General features: G+C 42.2%; 1 protein-coding gene across 5 annotated transcripts in view; it reads left to right on the forward strand.

Moving 5' to 3' along the window:
- The window catches only part of ACTN1 (actinin alpha 1), an 86,869-nt gene that overhangs the window by 42,267 nt on the left and 26,798 nt on the right, over positions 1-17,804 (forward strand). For all 5 annotated transcript variants that reach the window (XM_038137213.1, XM_038137209.1, XM_038137210.1 and 2 more), the window contains exons 3-6: positions 3,320-3,439; positions 10,474-10,560; positions 11,091-11,178; positions 12,080-12,158. In XM_038137213.1, coding sequence (XP_037993141.1) covers positions 3,320-3,439; positions 10,474-10,560; positions 11,091-11,178; positions 12,080-12,158 — 374 coding nt within the window. The remainder of the gene's footprint in view (positions 1-3,319; positions 3,440-10,473; positions 10,561-11,090; positions 11,179-12,079; positions 12,159-17,804) is intronic.

A 17,804-nucleotide genomic window follows, 5' to 3' on the forward strand; every position in this document is an offset into this window, starting at 1 on the left:
TGATGTTTGGCAAGGGCTCACCTGTATGTTTTTGCCATGGCCACTCATCATCTGCCAAAATGGTGAGTCTCTGGGTGGCTGTCAGCCCTCCAGTTCCAACTTCTGGCCTTTCCTTTCAGCTCTTGGCTCACACTTTCCTCTTCACATATTTTGGGGGACTGCAGAGCTGCTGATGGGAATTTGGCATGGGCAGGGTTACTCTGTGTCAGGCTGATCTCCTCTAACCCAGAGTATGGGGCCGTAAGAGCTTTCAGCCATGAGAGTCCTGGGTCAGCTTGGCTGAGAGCCATGTGGAGCTGAGTGCCTCCTCCACCTGGCTGGGATCTGTGGGAGTGAGGGAGCACTATCTCCCTCCCTCTGCCCCTGCTGCGGGGTGGCTGCTGCCGCCCTGCCGTGGCAGGAAGGATGGAGGAGCCTGCATCAGGGACCATTCCTGAGACCCTGCAGTGGAAGAGGGACTGCCACTGGGACTGTGGGAAACCTGTTTCAGGGAGAGAGACCCTCACATGAGTCCTTGGGAACACATTGCTGCCAGGCATGTGGGTCAAGTAGGAAGCAGTTTTCCTATCCAGTGCAGTTTCCCAAAGTATGGGAAGTAATGGTGGTCTGCAGGAGGAGAATGCTTCAGTTTTGTTCAGTGTGGTACCTTCTGGTGGTGAGCTGTGCTGCTGGCAGGTCCCTTTTCAGCCCCACAAGAGCCCCTTGTTCCCAGTCACTGTACAGCCGAGGAAGTTCCATGGGCTGTCCTGGGACTTCCTCATTTCAGGTCCTCTCTGATTGGCCTCTGTGGTTGGAAGTAACAACTGCAGCCCCCCTTAGAAACTGCCCCAAAGGATACACTTTCAATTTTCACCATATATGTTTCCTTCCCCTGATAAAGCCGTTTAAAAAATAATACAAGACCGGAAAAGGCTGAACTTGCATTTAGTACTTTTAAAATAAAGTTGTAAGGTGCTTTTTTCCTCCTTCAGACAGACAGAGTCACTAATTGAAATTTTTCCTAAACAAATTTGCAGGGAGCAACTTCCATGCCAACACATCCTTCCATTGCTTGGCTTTTACAGCACAGCCTTGGGCTTCTACATGGGAATCAGAGAATGGAAGCGAGTAGTAGACCATTTTCCTTTTGTCAGCTAGGAGAAGTACTGAGAAATAAAGCCAGTGATGCCAATAGCTCAAAGTAGAACATATTTCTAGCAGGCTTCCTTTTAACAGTCCACATAATTAATAATGTATGGCATAGAACCAGATTATGCTTTTTTTCTGGAAATCTAAGTCTCTAATGAAGTCCAAATCTGAAGGAAATAGTCATTGGGTTTTGAAAGCTAAAAAAGTTCACAGAGAAAGGATTTGAGTCTGAGAGAGGTTTGCAGTCACCATCAATGACTTGAGGATCTCATGGCTGTCTGGGGAACAACCCTGCTCTCCCCAGCCCCAGGGAGAGCAGTTCACATGCTCTCCACTGCACTGGCATTGCACATGCAGCCACGGGGTGAATTGGATCAGCTTGCTATTCCAGCTGAAACCTAATCACTTGTCTTTATTTTTCTTTTTGCAAGGCTAGTTTACAGTCACATTGAACTGAAGGAAATGGCTGGGTTCTTAGCTGGCTCAACCCATTTGTTGACATTTGGCTGCTTAAGACTGCTTAAGTCTATTGTAAAATTACACATAAAAATGCCATTGTGAAACTGTCACAAATAACTGTCTCAAAAAGTGCTTCAACTTTTCTTCAGAATGACTAGCATTATCCAAGTTGGGAAGCAATGCACTCTGACTTGTACTTGAAGTTCCATTAAAGCCAAAGAGTTGGGTTTTTCTTTTAATCCTAGAAAGGAGGCAGTACCATAAAAAACATCTTTTTACTTAAATTGTCAGACATCAGTGTTTTCTTTTAAAATGAATCTGGTTTTATCCTTTTAGTGTATGAGGTAATGGCACTAGGTTTACAGTAACCACTGAAACACTTTTAAAGGATTGTAATTTTCAGACATTTTTCCTTTAGAAAGCATGGTTGTGGAGATACTATTCTCTTCTCTGTTTTAGCTTTTCCTCACACCTGTGTTAGGAAACAAGCCAAGTACTTTTCTTTCTGACGCTTAAGCCTCAAATAAAGGGTTTGAGTCGGCTCACATTGACTTAAAAATTCAGTTCAAGATATAGCAGGAGACTTTTGGAACTGAATAGGTCAAGTGACTTGACTAGACTTGTCCGTTTGATCTCCTTTTAATTAGACCTTTTTTAAGTACAAAACCAGCTTGGATTTTCTTTAGATTGTTTTTGTATTCTGGAGCTTGTGATCTGGAAGAGGATGTTCTCTTCACTTCTGATGTTGTCATATGCACGTGGTTCCTGAAATCCCATCTAATTACATTTCTGTTAAAGGTTTCTTTGGGAAGTCCACCTGTCCAAGCTTTAATTTGCTTACTCTGAATGTTTGGGTTATTGTTAGTAAAAGCAGACTGTAGTTACAAGCAGCCTATCAAGAAGGACAGGACTGCACTTAATGTACCTCTTTCAAATAAATAAGGTTGGAAAGTGCTTTTCCAAATCTACCAGCTTTATTGCAGTCAGGAGCTAATCCTAAAACTGATTTCTGTCAGAGATTAACCTGTTCTAGGCTGCTTCCTTCTCTGTGCCTCAGTATAAACATTTAAAATGCACTTGTGTAAAAGACTTAGTATAGAGTTAGAAATACATCAGACTTAATGAAAAGGAGTTGATTTGATAGTCCTTGCAGTTATAGAGCCACTTTGCCAAAGAAGTAATTTTATTTCCTGCTAGAGGCAGTTTTGGCCATTCAGTGGAGAGACTAGAGAGGTAGGAGGTCTAAATCTTGGCTGGGGGAAAGAAAAGGCAAGGTACAAGATCACCTCCATACCTGACTGTAGCTAGTTCAAGGAGAGATTTGCTGTGTAAGTTGGGTGTTGCAAATGCTGGAGGAGAGCTCCTCACCTGTCTTTGTTGGGCATGGGGGAGTCCGTGCTCTTTCCAGGCCTCGTTTTCTGTGGCTAGAGGAGGTTGATTCCATTGCCAAGCTCAGTGGAGATTTAACAGATTTTTTCACTTCTGATGCAAACCTCCTCTGAAAAGGACAAGTTCTCTGTTACTAACTTACCTGTGGTGCATTAAAAATATAGTTTTCTGTCTGATTCTTTCTGGGGGTGCTTAAATGGTGAGTGTGGCTGTCCTGAAAGGATGCGGGGAGGTCTCTCTGTCAGGCTGAGCACTAGGAGCCACACCACAGGAGACATGCACCAGGGGAAAGCAGGTTCAGAATTGTTTTCTAATACTATTTTTTTGCCTCTTTTCTTATTAGGAGAACGTCTGGCGAAGCCTGAAAGAGGCAAAATGCGAGTGCACAAAATATCCAATGTGAACAAGGCCTTGGATTTCATTGCCAGCAAAGGAGTCAAGCTAGTATCCATTGGAGCAGAAGGTAAAGGAACCATCTGATTTTTCTGAGCCCAAGCTGTGCTTAGCCCTTGCCTTTCTTTCATAGCAGCATGTCATTTCCCTTTGCACCTCCCTAGCCCTACTGTGTTCTTGCAGAATAAACAATTGAGTTAAAAATGGGATATAGTAGGCCTTTACACTGCATTTAAATCCTCTCTTCACACCAGGCTGCCAAACCTGATTTCCATTTGGGATTATTGGTCAGGTCATCCTGCTTTTCTCCTGGCTCTTATGAGTTAAGGAAGACTTTGAGCAATGGCAGAAATAAATTAATTGAGATATTTCTTTCTCAAATGAAGAAAACTGTGAATTGAAGCATAGCAACTATTCATATTTAGCTTGTTTCAGAGCTGCTGGAGAGGATCTATTGCTGGAGGACATTACATGGGTCAAAGACAAGTGCAGTCCCCAACACAGGACAAGGACCCTAGAGGTTCCAATTTTCATGGCTTCCAGGCTTCTGGTTGTGCACCCTACATAGCTGGATGCTTTGGCTGGAAGCTTTTTATCACTGTGTAGAGACCAGTGTGGGCAGCATCTGGGATGCCCTCAAGAACTTGCAGATCATGCAGAAAGCAGACTTTTTGTCTTTCTAGCAGAGGTGGAGATATGTCACCCAAGTCCCAGAAGGGCTTAGGGGTTTTCATGACATTTTTCTCTCTCCTGGATCTGTTTGTAAGTCCTTCCTATGGATTCAGGTTGTCATTGTTGCTGTGGAGACACTCTGCTTCCGAGATATTTCTAGGTTTGTCTTTACAGTGACCAAGGAAAATGAGGGAGGTTTGTTATCTCCACCTTGCAGATGGAAATACTTGGTTTCTCTAGGGAAACTCATGACACAGCCAGGAAATGAGCCCATGATACAGTTCTGGATGTGTATTCCTTCTTTGGGAGAGTCCTGGGGCTGCAGGGCTGAGCTCTGCCTGTTCTCAGCTCATGAGGTCAGTGCAGTCTTGGCATGCTGTCCCCAGTTCTGAATATTCAGGCATTCTCTTGGGGCATCTCCAAGACCTGTACCCTTCCTATGGTTCATTTGTTCCATGTCAGATCAGGCAGATTACCTCAGCCACTGCAGGTGCTTATGTTTGCCTTACCAAAACCTTTACCTCAGCATACCGCTTTAACTTCATGAAGACTTTGGAATAATTTAGAACTTGTGTCAGGGACATTGTAGATGCCTCTTCACTATTTTTGGTAATAAAGAGCAAAATGCAAGAGGTCACTGGCTGAATTATACTGATATTTTGCATGTAAAACTTTCCTTCAAATTTCTCAGCTTTTTCAGCAGTAGCAACCTGAGGCTATTGTTGGCTATGAGTATCATTTATGGAACACAAATACATATCTAAGGTCATTTTCTGCCCTTACAAAAAGACTGATGCATCCAGAGTCTGATACAATAGTCCATATCTGTATAGGACCCTTTTCGGACTAGAAAACTGGAAGCTGGATCTGGACCTAGAGATGGTCTACCTTAAAATAGCTCCTATTTTCCAGAGTATAGGTAACCCTATCTTTCTTTCTTCCTAAATTCCACCTTTTTTTACCCCTTCTGATTCTGTTCACCCTGGCACTAGTTTCTTTTCCTCTTCTTCTGAGGGATTTATTTTTTTATCTCTGTTCCTGAGACAGCTGTGACTGCATCTCACAGCACTTAGAAATCATTTGCAAGTCAAATGATCTATGACCAAAGATCACCATGGCCCACTTATTCAGTATGGACTCACAGCAGTTACCCTGTTCAGAAATAGGCTGTGAAGTGCCATTTTGTGACAGAAGTATGATCCATATCAATCTGAATAGTGATCTTGAACTCCCCTGCCAAATTTTTCCTGGCTTTCATTTGTCCTAGTGCCTATGCAGCTATATGGACAATATTTAAGGCTTTCTTTAAACTACCAAAGGTGGCAAGGCACTGCAGTTTAGTCTGAGGTTAGCTTTGATTTTTATACAGAGTGGTGGGGCCTGTGCTATGATGCCAGCTCAGGCCATGTGAGTGTGGTCACAGCATGGACTTGCCCACCCCAGTGCCTGCCCTTGCACACAGACCAAGCCTGGGCCACTCTGCTTGTCACCAAGGAACATAACCTGCTGCAGGGACTTCTGCCCAGCCTGTCAGGTGCTTGGTGGGCAGTAGACTGCACATCAGCTATTAAAATGGAATTTACTTTGGACAGCACTGGAGTTTATTCTGTCCATGAAAGGGATTATGAACCCTTCTGAAGCAAGAATTTTAGGGACTTGCTTTGAGACTTTTAAAAGACATTATGCAGCAGCAAGGTAGAAGGTCACAACCAATGAGCTGGTAATAATTCTGCACCAAGACAATGAGCTGTAGATGCCTCAGTCAGGTTGGACTGATGTAGAAGGTTTTCTAGGGAGCTTTTCTCCTAGAGAAGAAAACCACCAAGCAGCAGCAGTGTGATGTACTGGCTGAGAGAGCACACTGCTTACCTCGGGGGCTTGTTCCATCTCTGGGTATCTGCTGGGGGGCAAGGTCCTGTGTGAAGGGTCTGCAGTCCAGCCATAGATCTCTGGAATATTGGCCATCAATGTCCTGTTTTTTTGGCGGGGTTTCGTTTTGCTTTATTTTAATCTAAACATTTTGTTAGCCAGAGTCCACAGAATGAAAGTATGTTGTGGCATACAGCAGATCTGTGTAAATCTGATCAAGGAAGACTCTAGCCAAATGGTTTTCATCTGCTTTTAAATCTCACTGTCATCTGACACCTCAGGAGCCTTCTTTTGCTGTTATAGATTCCATATTCATGTCAAATGCTCCTGGGACTTAACAGGCTGAATAGGTCAAGTATGTCATCCTAGGACTGGTTTATTTTTACCTTAATTCTGCATAGAAAGTTGCTGTTTTCTTAAACAGATCTTGCTTACTTCAACATACAGATAACTTTGGATGAACTGACCCCTATTCTCACCTGCACAAGTAAAAGGAGAAATAAAGCTGAGAGATTTCAGTGATTGCTAAAGTCCCATCTGAGTAAAACACCTACTGAAGCACCAGACAGTGCAAACATACATTTATTTCACTATTAAAAAAAAAAAAAAAGGAGAAGATAGGGTCTCCCTATGTCAGTGAGTGAAGCATAGCATTTATTTGTCCCTATGTCCTGTCCACTCTGTTAGGGACTTGAGAGTTACACCCTCACTAACAATGCCAGCTATCTGTCCTAAATCCGACAGGACCATTGGGAGCAACATGCTTTCTGAAAACAGGGGCGTGGATAGTTGGTCCTGCTGTATTTGGCTTTTGTTTGACAAACAAAATGCAGAGCAGCCTTTATGTTGTCACCATTGTTGTTCTAGGTCTCCAATTCCCAGATCATAATGCTATCCTGCCAATTGTTCATGCCCTGCAACAACTACTCTCCATGGGGTAACCAAAGGCTCTGCTCTCATGGGCAGCTCAGAAGTATCTAGGAGGGGATAGCAGTTTCTGTGTTGTTGATTCTGCTTTTAACTATCCATGGCAGGAAAGGAAGCTTAATAATTTTTGCATTTTCCAAAATGAGTTCATGCATTTAAAAGAGTTGGTGGCGCTTCAAAAAGCACGTCTGTGGCCAACCAGTACTGTAATACTTGGCCTGCTTGTTACTTGGTGCAATGATAGGAGCTGGGTGGAAGCATATTCACTGGTGCAAAGAATTTCCTTCTACTGGATGCAGATGCTTCATCAACTTTAGCCAGCAATTGATCCATCCTCAAGTTGAATGTAAATCACATTGATAACATGTGCTTGCTGCTGCTGTTCCTTCAACAGCTGCTGGTGCTGAAGTGCACACAGTGCTTGGAGAGGCCCTGCCTAGAAAGAGCACTTGGAAAGCAGAGTCAGGCTTTTAGAAAATACTGTCTGATTACAAGCCTTTTAGTACGTGAACTGCTCTCACATTACTGAGTCTTCCTTATATCAGCAGGGACCAAGCATACAGTCTTTAATTAAACATTAGATTGTTCTAGCTTTGTAGTGTTGCATTCAGCTTTTTAACAATTATTGTGGAGTTTCTTTTTCTTCATCACCAGAAAGCAGAAAGCTTCATGCAAACCTGTTTCGCAACCATGTTTTTCGCTTGTGTTTCTTGGCCTGTTCTACTCTACTAGAAAGAGACAGGCAGCAGATGAAGGGTTGTGAATTCTGAAGGAAAGGGAAGTTGGCAGAGGGGAATGCTGGGATGGAAAACCAAGTGAGTGAGGGCCAAAGAGCATAGAGTCTTCTGGTCAGTTGGGTTGACTTTGTAACCAGGTTTCCAGGAGATGATTTTTAGCACTAGAAATGAAAAATGTTTGCCTGCTTCTAATAAATAATAACCATTTTGTCAAGTCTATTTCAAAGAGCAACAACAACAAAAAAAGGACAGAGGATTATGTAGCTTGTTAAATGTGTATTCTGGGATGGATCACTCACTAATCTCACTGACATCAGTATCTGTTTGGTACATGCTGGTACTGTGTAAAGTAAAATGACATGTAGAGATGAAGTAGTAGAAATATTCTGGATTTCCTCCACAGCAGCTTTGTTTTGGTGCACTGCTAAAGAATAATCAGATATGGGAACAGGGAGCACATCTTTCTTTTTAAATGAGTTTTGCTGTGAAGAGAACTGGGAAAGAAGGGATGCTTCTGCCTTAATTCCACCAGCTGACTTTATAAAACCAGAATTTTAGAATGTGACCAGAACATAGTGCTGAGTTCTTATGCAATGTTAGCAACTTTACACTATTGGTTTTATATAACTCTCTGGACCTTTATTTCCAATTTAAATCCATGGAGCAGTAATATTCATTACCTGTTTCAGCTCACTGATTGATTTATTACTATTCATAAAGCATTTTCAGCATTAAAGTATTATCATCAGATTTTAATCAAGCCCATTAAAGAGCTCAATTTAGTTTCAGGTCTTAAATATATCCTAGAAGGGTCCTGCCAACTGTTGGGGCTTTTACAAGCACTGGGTTTTTTTGATTTTTGAAGATGTCTGTGAATATCAATCACATTAACAAAACAAACAAGCTGAACATACAGATGCTTTCTTTTATATTTTAGCTGCAGTATCTCAGGTATTTGTAAAAATAGTGAGGATTCTCCTTTAAGTTGATTGCAGTGCTTTATTGGAAGGATGAAGAATGCAAAAAGTACAGAACTGAATACACTTGCCATCACATGACACTTTCTTGCATCAGCCTAGCAGACAACCCCCTGACCTCAAAATGTCTGTAAAAAATTAATTTGTGTGAAAACTGTCAACAGACAAACACAGTTTTTTCATGCCAGCAAAAGTAACTGTAGGCTTTTTGTACTGAACTGAAAAGTTATTGGCTGTTTAATTCTGGACAAACTGACGACCCAGTAAGAGTTCTTAGTGTACTCTGAAGTTTAGAAAGGAGCAGAGACAGAGTTTTACTACAGTAGAACAAGGTAGCATGTCTTGCTTTCTGTCTTTTGCATCTGTAAATCACTTATTCAGATGTATGTCAAAGGACAGTGGAGCTTATAATTCTGATTTACACTGGGAGTTGTATGACATGTATCTCTAAATCACAAGTTTTCAGGAATTTGGTCATGATTTCTGAAAATTTATTTTTGGGGTGTGTGTTTCTGGTCTGTTAGTTTTGAATACATCGAGGTTCACATTTTGATTTTTTTTTTCACAAGAAGAAAAGCATTTTTTTAACAGCTTAAAAGAAAAGATTAAAATATTGCTACTTTTGTGGCGCTATCCAGACTGGTGTCAATTGCCTATACCACAAGTTGTGCTTGTCCCAGAACACAATTCCTGCTGGGCAGCTTGATGAAAGAATGGCATGGAGGTGTCTACAGTAGTACAAAAGTGGTTTGTGACAGTCTTCTTGGGACTTGAATTATTCTACCTCTAAACATTTTCTTACTGAAAATACTCTTGTAACTTGTCATTTATTTTTGAAAGATCCTGCCATACAGGGACCTGCCAGAGAATGAGTAGGAGAAAACAGCTCAGCTGGTTTCACTATCCAAAAATGTGAAGGCTGTAAATTCTGTAACTGTGTGTATATATATCTGTAGAATTTTTGTAGGTGTTGAGGATCAGTACTTGAGACCCATCTGCTCACTGTTTGGCCTACTCCATACATGGTGGAAGCTTCTTTCTGAGCCGGCAGTGCCCCAAGCACCTGTTGTTCTCAGGACCTTGATCCTTCACCCTAAACAGATCATACCTCACACACACAAGCAGTTGCCTTGTAAAACCTCCAAGCTGTTGACCCTTGCTGATTTATGTTGTGGAATCTAATGAGCAGTAAAGCATAGTCTGCTCACAGTCATGGTTTATGTTATGTTCTTCTCTGACTGGTCAGCATGAGTCCTTGGTTCTTCTTCCAGCAGGCTGCATGAACCTTGGGAAATACTCTGTTGTGTCTTTTGGCAATTACATGACTTAAAGAAGTCCTATACAGGAAGTTTGATGTATTTAGGCTTGTTTGAAATGAAAAATTTAGGCTTGTTTGAAATGAAAATGTTTATGGTGTATGGTTTTCTTGGTGATATCTTGTTTACAGGACAAAACCAGCTGTCAGAGCTCATCTGCTCTGGGAATTGTCACTGGTTCTTCTGGTATATTTATGCTGGGGCAGTTCTGTAGGTGACTTGAAGTAGATATGGGATAAGGAAGGCGTTTCCTTTTCTTAGTTTGGCTTCTCTGACTTCTAAGTAGTAGTAATTATACCTGAGGAAAGTGCTTTTAGGCCCATGTGGGTAATGAAACTGATCTAAATTAGTGCTTATTCCTAATCTTTGGGATCATCTGTGTCTGTTTTGCTCTCAGTATTGTACTGCAAAAGTCTGATTACGGGGTACTGTACCTACCAGCAGAGCATCTGGGGAGGCAGAGAAAACCAGTTATTTAGCAGGAATTCCATTTCTCCCATCTGCAAAAGGAAATGTTCCCCAATGCTCCTGTTTCACAAGGGTTTGCGGTTGCAACCTTATGTCTGTTTCTTCTCTTTCTACCTTTTTTTTTTTTTTCCCCCATAGAAATCGTGGATGGCAATGTTAAAATGACCCTTGGAATGATTTGGACCATCATCCTTCGTTTTGCCATTCAGGATATCTCAGTTGAAGGTAAATTTTAATTCTTTTCTGCCACTGTTCAGTAATGGACAACTGGGGTAACTAAATGGCTTTGCCACTTCAATGGCCCAAAATGTCCTCTTGAGTGAGTCACTGGAGGATCCTTGGGAGCTACCCTTCCCAAGCTGCCCTGACATCTCATGAACATTTGTGGCCAAGCTCAAGAACACTGAGATGAGTTTTTCAGATGCTTCTCTTACAAGAGATTTCAAGGGTAGCTCAAAAGGATGACTAAGCCTGAAAATAAACTTATCACTTAAGAGTCCTACAAGACTCTCTAGTTCCAAAAAGCTATCTCCTTATTACTGTACCTCATTAAGAAGATAATAGTAACAAAACTATCCTAGTAGACTTTTCCAAAAAAGAAATTCTCTGACAAGTGAATTTAAATAAAGCACTATTTAGTGCAGTCTCTACCAAAGAGGATTTGGTGATGGCTTTCTAGCACATGTTCCAGAGAATCCTGTTTTATAAGAAAATTAGTTAATTGATGTGCTTTCTTTCTTTCTTTCTCTCACTAGAAACATCTGCTAAAGAAGGACTTTTGTTATGGTGTCAGAGGAAGACAGCCCCCTACAAAAATGTAAACATCCAGAACTTCCATATCAGGTCAGTTACAGGCAAGAACTTAGCTTTACAATCTCTATTATTTTCCTGTGTCTCTCAGTATGGTCAACAATATTCCTGGCAGACCTCCCAAGGCAATGCACGTGCACATTACACAAGTAACAGTGTGGTCCAGAGAGATGCCCGGGAAGCTGAAGGCAGGGGATCTAAGAGGACCCAAGTACCTCATTCAGGTTACAGTTGCTGCTTTCATGAAGTTCTTCAGGGCATTAAGTCCTCCAAGAGCAGCATTTGTGGCATGGGCTAAGCAAGACAGCTTTTGCTCTGTGAAAACTCAGAATGCTTTAGCAGCCATGAGAAAAGGACTGTCTCCTAACTTTTGTAGTGTGGCAAAGCTGGGAAGGAATAAGAGGTTCTCTTGCTCTGCTTTTCATATTTCCAAGTTGGCAGATGTTCCAGTGGAGATTCTGCATAGTAGTGTTTTCTCCAGCACGTCTTGGAGCCTTGTATGAACCATATAATGTAAAGCATCTATCAGCTTAACTGCCATCAGTGCAGCTGGCTGGGGACATCTGCCTTTTCCCTAAGGAATGTCCTTGTTCCTCCTTTATGGCTTGGGTCTACACCTTTTTCAACCTTGAGCTTGTTTGCTGCACAGGACATGCACAGAGGGTTCAGCACAGAAAACTGCCAAAAACGAGGTCCCAACTTAATGGGCAAGTCTTAATTACAATGGATTTTTGTAGGGGTTGAAAGGAATCTTTGTAGCAGTCTCATGCACGTACAAGATATCTCTCATTCCCAGCACTTACAGCAGCACTGTTAGTTGGAAACTAAACCAGAATTAGTTGTCTCACTGCCTTAGTGCCTTCCCTCGTGCTCACCACTGTGTGTCTCCATGGCTGAACAATGTTCATTGTTCTCTCTTGTGTTTCTCTCATAGTTGGAAGGATGGCCTTGGTTTCTGTGCTTTAATTCATAGACACCGTCCAGAGCTCATTGACTACGGGAAGCTACGAAAGGTACAAATCCATTTGTCTATCAGACCAGATGCTTGGCACCTTAGAAGTAAAGAGGGAAAAGAATTAGCTTGATAAACATAATTGGAGAACTTCAGCACAAGCTGGCAGTTGCAGGACTGGGGGGGTAAGGAAGAAGGGATGAATCAGTACATTCAGGCTTCTTAGCGAAGCGTGAACTTAACGAGCTTCCTGCTTGACTTTCCCTGCTTTCAGACTGCCTTGTATGAGACACACGTGCCCCAATCCCAGCTGATGAGCAAAAGCTGGCAAACTCAGTAACACCAAATGTGAGAATAGTTCTGTGCTAATGTCACAGACTAGTGAGTCAAATCAGGCTTAACATTTCTGTGGAGAGCTGGATAGAAACCAGTTATCTGGTGTTCAGAATGCTCACTGAGCGGTTTGTGTGCCCTCACTGGACACTTGTCACATGCTTCTAGCTTAGCACTGGGTCATATGCAGTGCTTCTGGGCTTCTCCTAGCTTGCAGGTATCAGGTGCTAAAAAAACATTTGTCAGAAAACTTAAATGTACTTACATATTTGTTCTGGTAGCATGGTTAGCTGCTCCAAATTTTACTCCCTGTGTGGTTTGGAGACAAGATTGCTGAATGGATGATGACAATAACCACTTAGTGATTTCTGCTGCTCCCAATGTCTTGACCCGGCAGTACAATAGAAGATCAAACTGGGTTGTTGTCCTACCGGCATTCCTGCAGTCTGTTGAGATCCAGTTTCACTGTATCTGTGCCCATGTCACCAAGAGCATAATTTGTGTGTCATTGCTGGGGCTAACACAAAAAGCTTGTCCATCAGGTGTCCTAGACTGTGTGTTCTAAGTGCATGTGTGCTTGATGTTAGCTAGGGAAATAAACATAGAAGCCCATCACCAGCACACCTGGGCTCTTGGATCACCTTGCAAATGGACAAAATGTAAATTACCTAATCGAATTAGCTGCATCCCAGAGGCAATGAATTGTGCAATGCCTGATCTGCTTTTCAATAACCTTTTAGATCTTTACTGTCTTCCAGAGCAGTCAGTTTTTCAGTTTTAGTGTCTGGAGTCAGCACATGGTGAATAAGCGGGGGGAGAGTGTACTTGTTTACATAAACAGCAGCAAGAAGAAAAGGAATTATTAGAGTAACATTTTCCATGCCTAATCTTGGGAAAATAACACAGCTAAGCAATGTGTGCCTGACAAACCCAGGCAGGTAAATGCTACAGTGCTCTCTGTTAGCAACAAAGCCCTAAGCCGAAGCCAAGCAAAAACAGAGTGAAGGAAAGTGAGTTATTTGTTGATATTGACTGCAGGCTTTTTAGAGTGAAAAATAGGGTGATTGTTCTAGCCAAATTCAATGTACATGAGAGGGTTTTTTTCCTATTTGGAGTAAGGTTAAATGGAACCAGCATCTTTTGATCTCTGCTTGCTTTTGATCCCATCCTTCATCTGATTCCCTCTGTCCTTCTGAAGTCTTCTCGCACTCTGTGTATCATTATTATTGTTGTTCTGCCTCAGTTACTCTAAAGAGGTGAGATTAAATGTATGTTAGAGAGCTCTGCAACAGCTGAAATCTTAAGCAAATAGCTGGGAGGAACTTAAGAGCCTAGTCCTTAGCTATGGCAGTTGATGTGTGCTGAAGGGAAGTAAACCTTTTTTATGCTAGATATTTGAAACCACTTGTGGTATATATAAACACAGAGGAGGCTGCTGAGAGGCAGCCATTGCAGTGGATAGTAGATTAGAGATCCACCTCGAGTTTTCTTCCAGCTCTAGGGAGCAATTAGTGGCATCTCAGTTGTGTGTGCCTTTGGCAATGCTGTGTGTGTTTCTGTGTATACACATACACACACATCTATGAGATAAAGAGGTGAAATCAGTCCAAGCTGCCCAGAGTTCTGCACTGTACCTCTTGTTTGGGCAGCATTCTTCTGCATCTTGTGTTTTCTGCTCTGTCACAGGGGCTGTGTCTAGGCTACAGACCTGTATTGGCAGTGTACACTTACAAAAGGTAGCCAGCCAGTGTAGTAGCCACATTTTCCCAAAATTTAGCAACTTCTTTTGTCAGCACTGTTTTGTATTGAGTTTGTTTCTAGCTATTTTTCCTAGTCTAGCTATTTTTCCTAGTATTAGGAACAAGCACAATTCTTTTCTGCATATGGGCACTGCCTAGCTAAAGTTATTTGTATAGTCCAGGCCTCAAAGCAACAGGTGCAAGTCCAGCTTGGTGTTGGTGATTCCCTGACACCCCGCCTAATTTGTTGGATAGTTTCTGTTTAGTGCAGATCTGTCTGCTATTATTCAGCTCACTGTAGATAAGGTCTTGGGATTCAGCTCGTGGTCTGCAAGTGAGAGGTATGCAGAGGTTTCCCTTCCTCCTTTTACCTTGACTGTAGCTCAGCTGTGAGCTATGTCTAAGATACTTTTGTCAGTATTGACAGTGATTGACTGCTGGCTCTGACACCCCCTCATATTCCACAATATGTATAGAACTGTGGTCTGTGTACTGCTGTGTTATATGCAGATATTTCTGAAAACATGAGTTTTGGATTTCTTTCCTAGTGTCTTCAATTCTGGCTGACATAGTAAGTGCTTGCTTTGTCTGAATTTTCCTTCCCCTCCATCTCTTTTTCTGATTGCTAGTTAATAGATGATGGTTTTTATGTTACATTGCAATAATTGCCTTGGCAACCTTCTGTGCTGCAAGGACTTGGAAATAGCTGGAGAAGGAGAGGAGTCCCTGCATGAAATAGGGTTGTGGCGAAAGATGAAGAGCTGTGATAATCTTCAGTCAGCAAAAGCAGAAAATGAGCCAGGTTGGCATCTGTCTAGGGCAGGTTTGCTGTCTGCCACCAGTAAAACAAAATACCTCCTCCATGGTAAAGCTATAGATCTCCTTGTGGCTAGCTCAGCTAGAGTCTGGCAAGTTACTGTTCCTTTTCATGCCTCTGCCATTGCCATGTTCAGGTAAATGGAATTGCAGGACACCTCCACAGCCTCATCTGGGTCAGTGCTCTTCTGTGTGTGTGTTTCAGGTGTGGAAGGAATCAGGGGACAGGTGATTTGTCTTTTGTTTCATCTGCTGTGTTTGGGTCCCTAAAGTGTGCCTGCAGCTGTGATGCTTAAGTTGAGGCTTGGAGCTGCCTGGCCAGTCTTTATTACATTGCCCCTTTTCATGGGCACCAGCTGAAACAGGTGATTTGAAATGATGATTAGCTGGTGTACAGCAGGATGGAACTGAGAGTGGTGGAATTGGGAGGAATTTCATAAGGCTTGAGACCCTGTTTAGTCTTGGAAAAGCCCTGGGGGAACCCTAACTTATGCATGAAGAAGCATCATTGTTGGGATGAGCTGCTCCACTGTTCTTGAGGGGTGAAGTTGTTCCTACAGGGAACAGAGTCTCACACGAGTGTAGCTCTCTGCTCATCTCCAAGCTAGTCTTGGACTTAAGTAGCTTGCTTTCAGTAGTGCTATCTTTTGTTTCATTCCCCAAGAGATATTGTGATCACACATCTTTCTTGCATTTGAAGTAGAAATCTGCTAGCTTTATCTAGGTGAGTCTCCAGTTTCCCGCATGTTAAAAATTCCAGCCCTTCCTTTGGGACTGCCCAAGCCCAGTAAGTTTTCCCATCAGGAAACCTCTCCCAGCTTTCAGCCAAAAGTTTCTTTTTAACCTTTGGCAACAGTGCTCCTGGTGTTGTTTCTTGCAAACTGATAGAAAAGCTATCTGCAGGGAGAGATTTGCTCCTCCTTTTCCTCCAGGAGAGGCTGGCAGATCTTCCTGCAGCTTGTTCAGATGGGTCTGAGCTAAGGAGGGATTTGTGTTAATACTAACCACTCTTGGCAGGGTGTTAATAACTGTGATGGTCACGGTCAGCATGGGGTCAAATTTGCTACACAGTGGTGACATTTCTACAGAAACAGAAAATGGCACATGGACTAGGCGAAGACTGGAAAGAGACCTGCCACTTGGCATTTCTGCATGCTCCTACACTTGAGAAAGAAAATCTGTTATGTTTTTTCTCCCTAAATGAAGCTAGGGCCATGTCTACACTCAATGAACAAAGCAGGTTATATACCACCTACTCTCACCTGCTCAGATAAGTCTTTTGGTTATGCTGTGGGTTCATAGAGGTTTCTCCACACCAGGCCCAGAAGACAAGTAGGTTGAAATTGAAGTGGTTCCTCTAACTCCATGGTATAGGATGGTTCCCTGTAGCTGGGGAATAGTAAAAATCCACTGCCTGCTCCACTGCTCAACTCTGAAGAGGTGGATGTAGATAAATCTGATGTAGTCACCGCTGAAGGTGTATTATATAGGAGTATAGGGATTTGACACTGTGTCATACTGTACGTGACAGCTGCTGGCTTCATCACAGCATGCCTGTGCAACATTACCTTGCTTAATATTGACTTGTTCCAGTGGATTTAACACAGATCTATGTTTTTGTGGCCTTTGTGTGTGATTTACTTTGATAGGTGAAACATTGCTGTCTGAGAGAGACATTCACTCACCCAAAGGAATATGTTGCTGATATTGGATGCCAGCCTAATACATGCTTGATTCCTAGGGAAATGCTGCAGGAAACTGCTTTTCAGAGCAGCTTAGTTTCCTAGTTCATGAAGGCTGTAATCTGAAGGCTACATAATGACCAGTGCCATAAAGGAAGTTTTATTCATGCCCTTACCCTGTCTGCCCAAGCCTGCCTAGCTTCATCTTTCCTGCTGGGTGGGTTCAAAGGAAACTGCCTGTTGATTAGAGTTGAGGCACAGCTTAATCTTCCAAGTCAGTGCAATAAGCAAAGGCACATGGTTCAGATAGAAAATAGACAGAACATGGATGCCGCTCTAGAAAGAAGGTGAAATAATTTTACTACCTTTTTCCTGGTTTTTTATGTGGGTCTCAGTGTGAATGGCACAAATGGTAATATGGAGAGTACCATCCCATCTTTCCTCCCTCCCAAAAGACACCAAACAAGATGGCTGAACACTGGCAGTTTATGCACAGCTTTTCATCCAGTAGAAGCCGCGTGTCTCAATAGTAGAAACTGATGATACAAATGTCATTTGTCACCCATGAAGTGGGTTGATCCTTCAGAATAATGAAGTGTCATGGTTATACAGGAATATAGGAACAAGCTGGTATGAGAATCTTACGCAGGTTGGCAAGTGTCTTGTTGCTGATTATTGTGTCTGAATGCTGGACACAATTTTCAGAGTCTTTTATTTTCAATGGCATTTGTTTTTGATGTTTTCTTGTGTGGCACTTTAAAATCTACAGAAAGTTTATATAGAGAGGAACAGAAATGTACTAGGGAAATTACAAGACCTGTGCAAAAGGAAAAACCATACTCCAGGCAAAATGGGTACTTTTATATGTATTTATTCTGTAGAGATTTGTTGAAACATTTCTCTTCCTCCCACTCAACTGGTGTTCAACAAACTGTACACTAGCTAAGGACAGCACCCGTTGCAGATGTTGTTACTATTTTAATATTGCTTAGATGTTCTAACAGATACGCAGCTCTGCAGTTCTTTAAAATGGAACTTGCAGACCTAATATAAGCATGAGATGTAAATGTGAGATGTGGTCTCATCATTTACTATCAGATGTGAAGCTAACATTACTTATAACTAGGTTCAAGACAA

Source organism: Motacilla alba, chromosome 5 (genome assembly GCF_015832195.1).
Source record: "Motacilla alba alba isolate MOTALB_02 chromosome 5, Motacilla_alba_V1.0_pri, whole genome shotgun sequence".
In the NCBI taxonomy this organism is placed as follows: domain Eukaryota; kingdom Metazoa; phylum Chordata; class Aves; order Passeriformes; family Motacillidae; genus Motacilla; species Motacilla alba.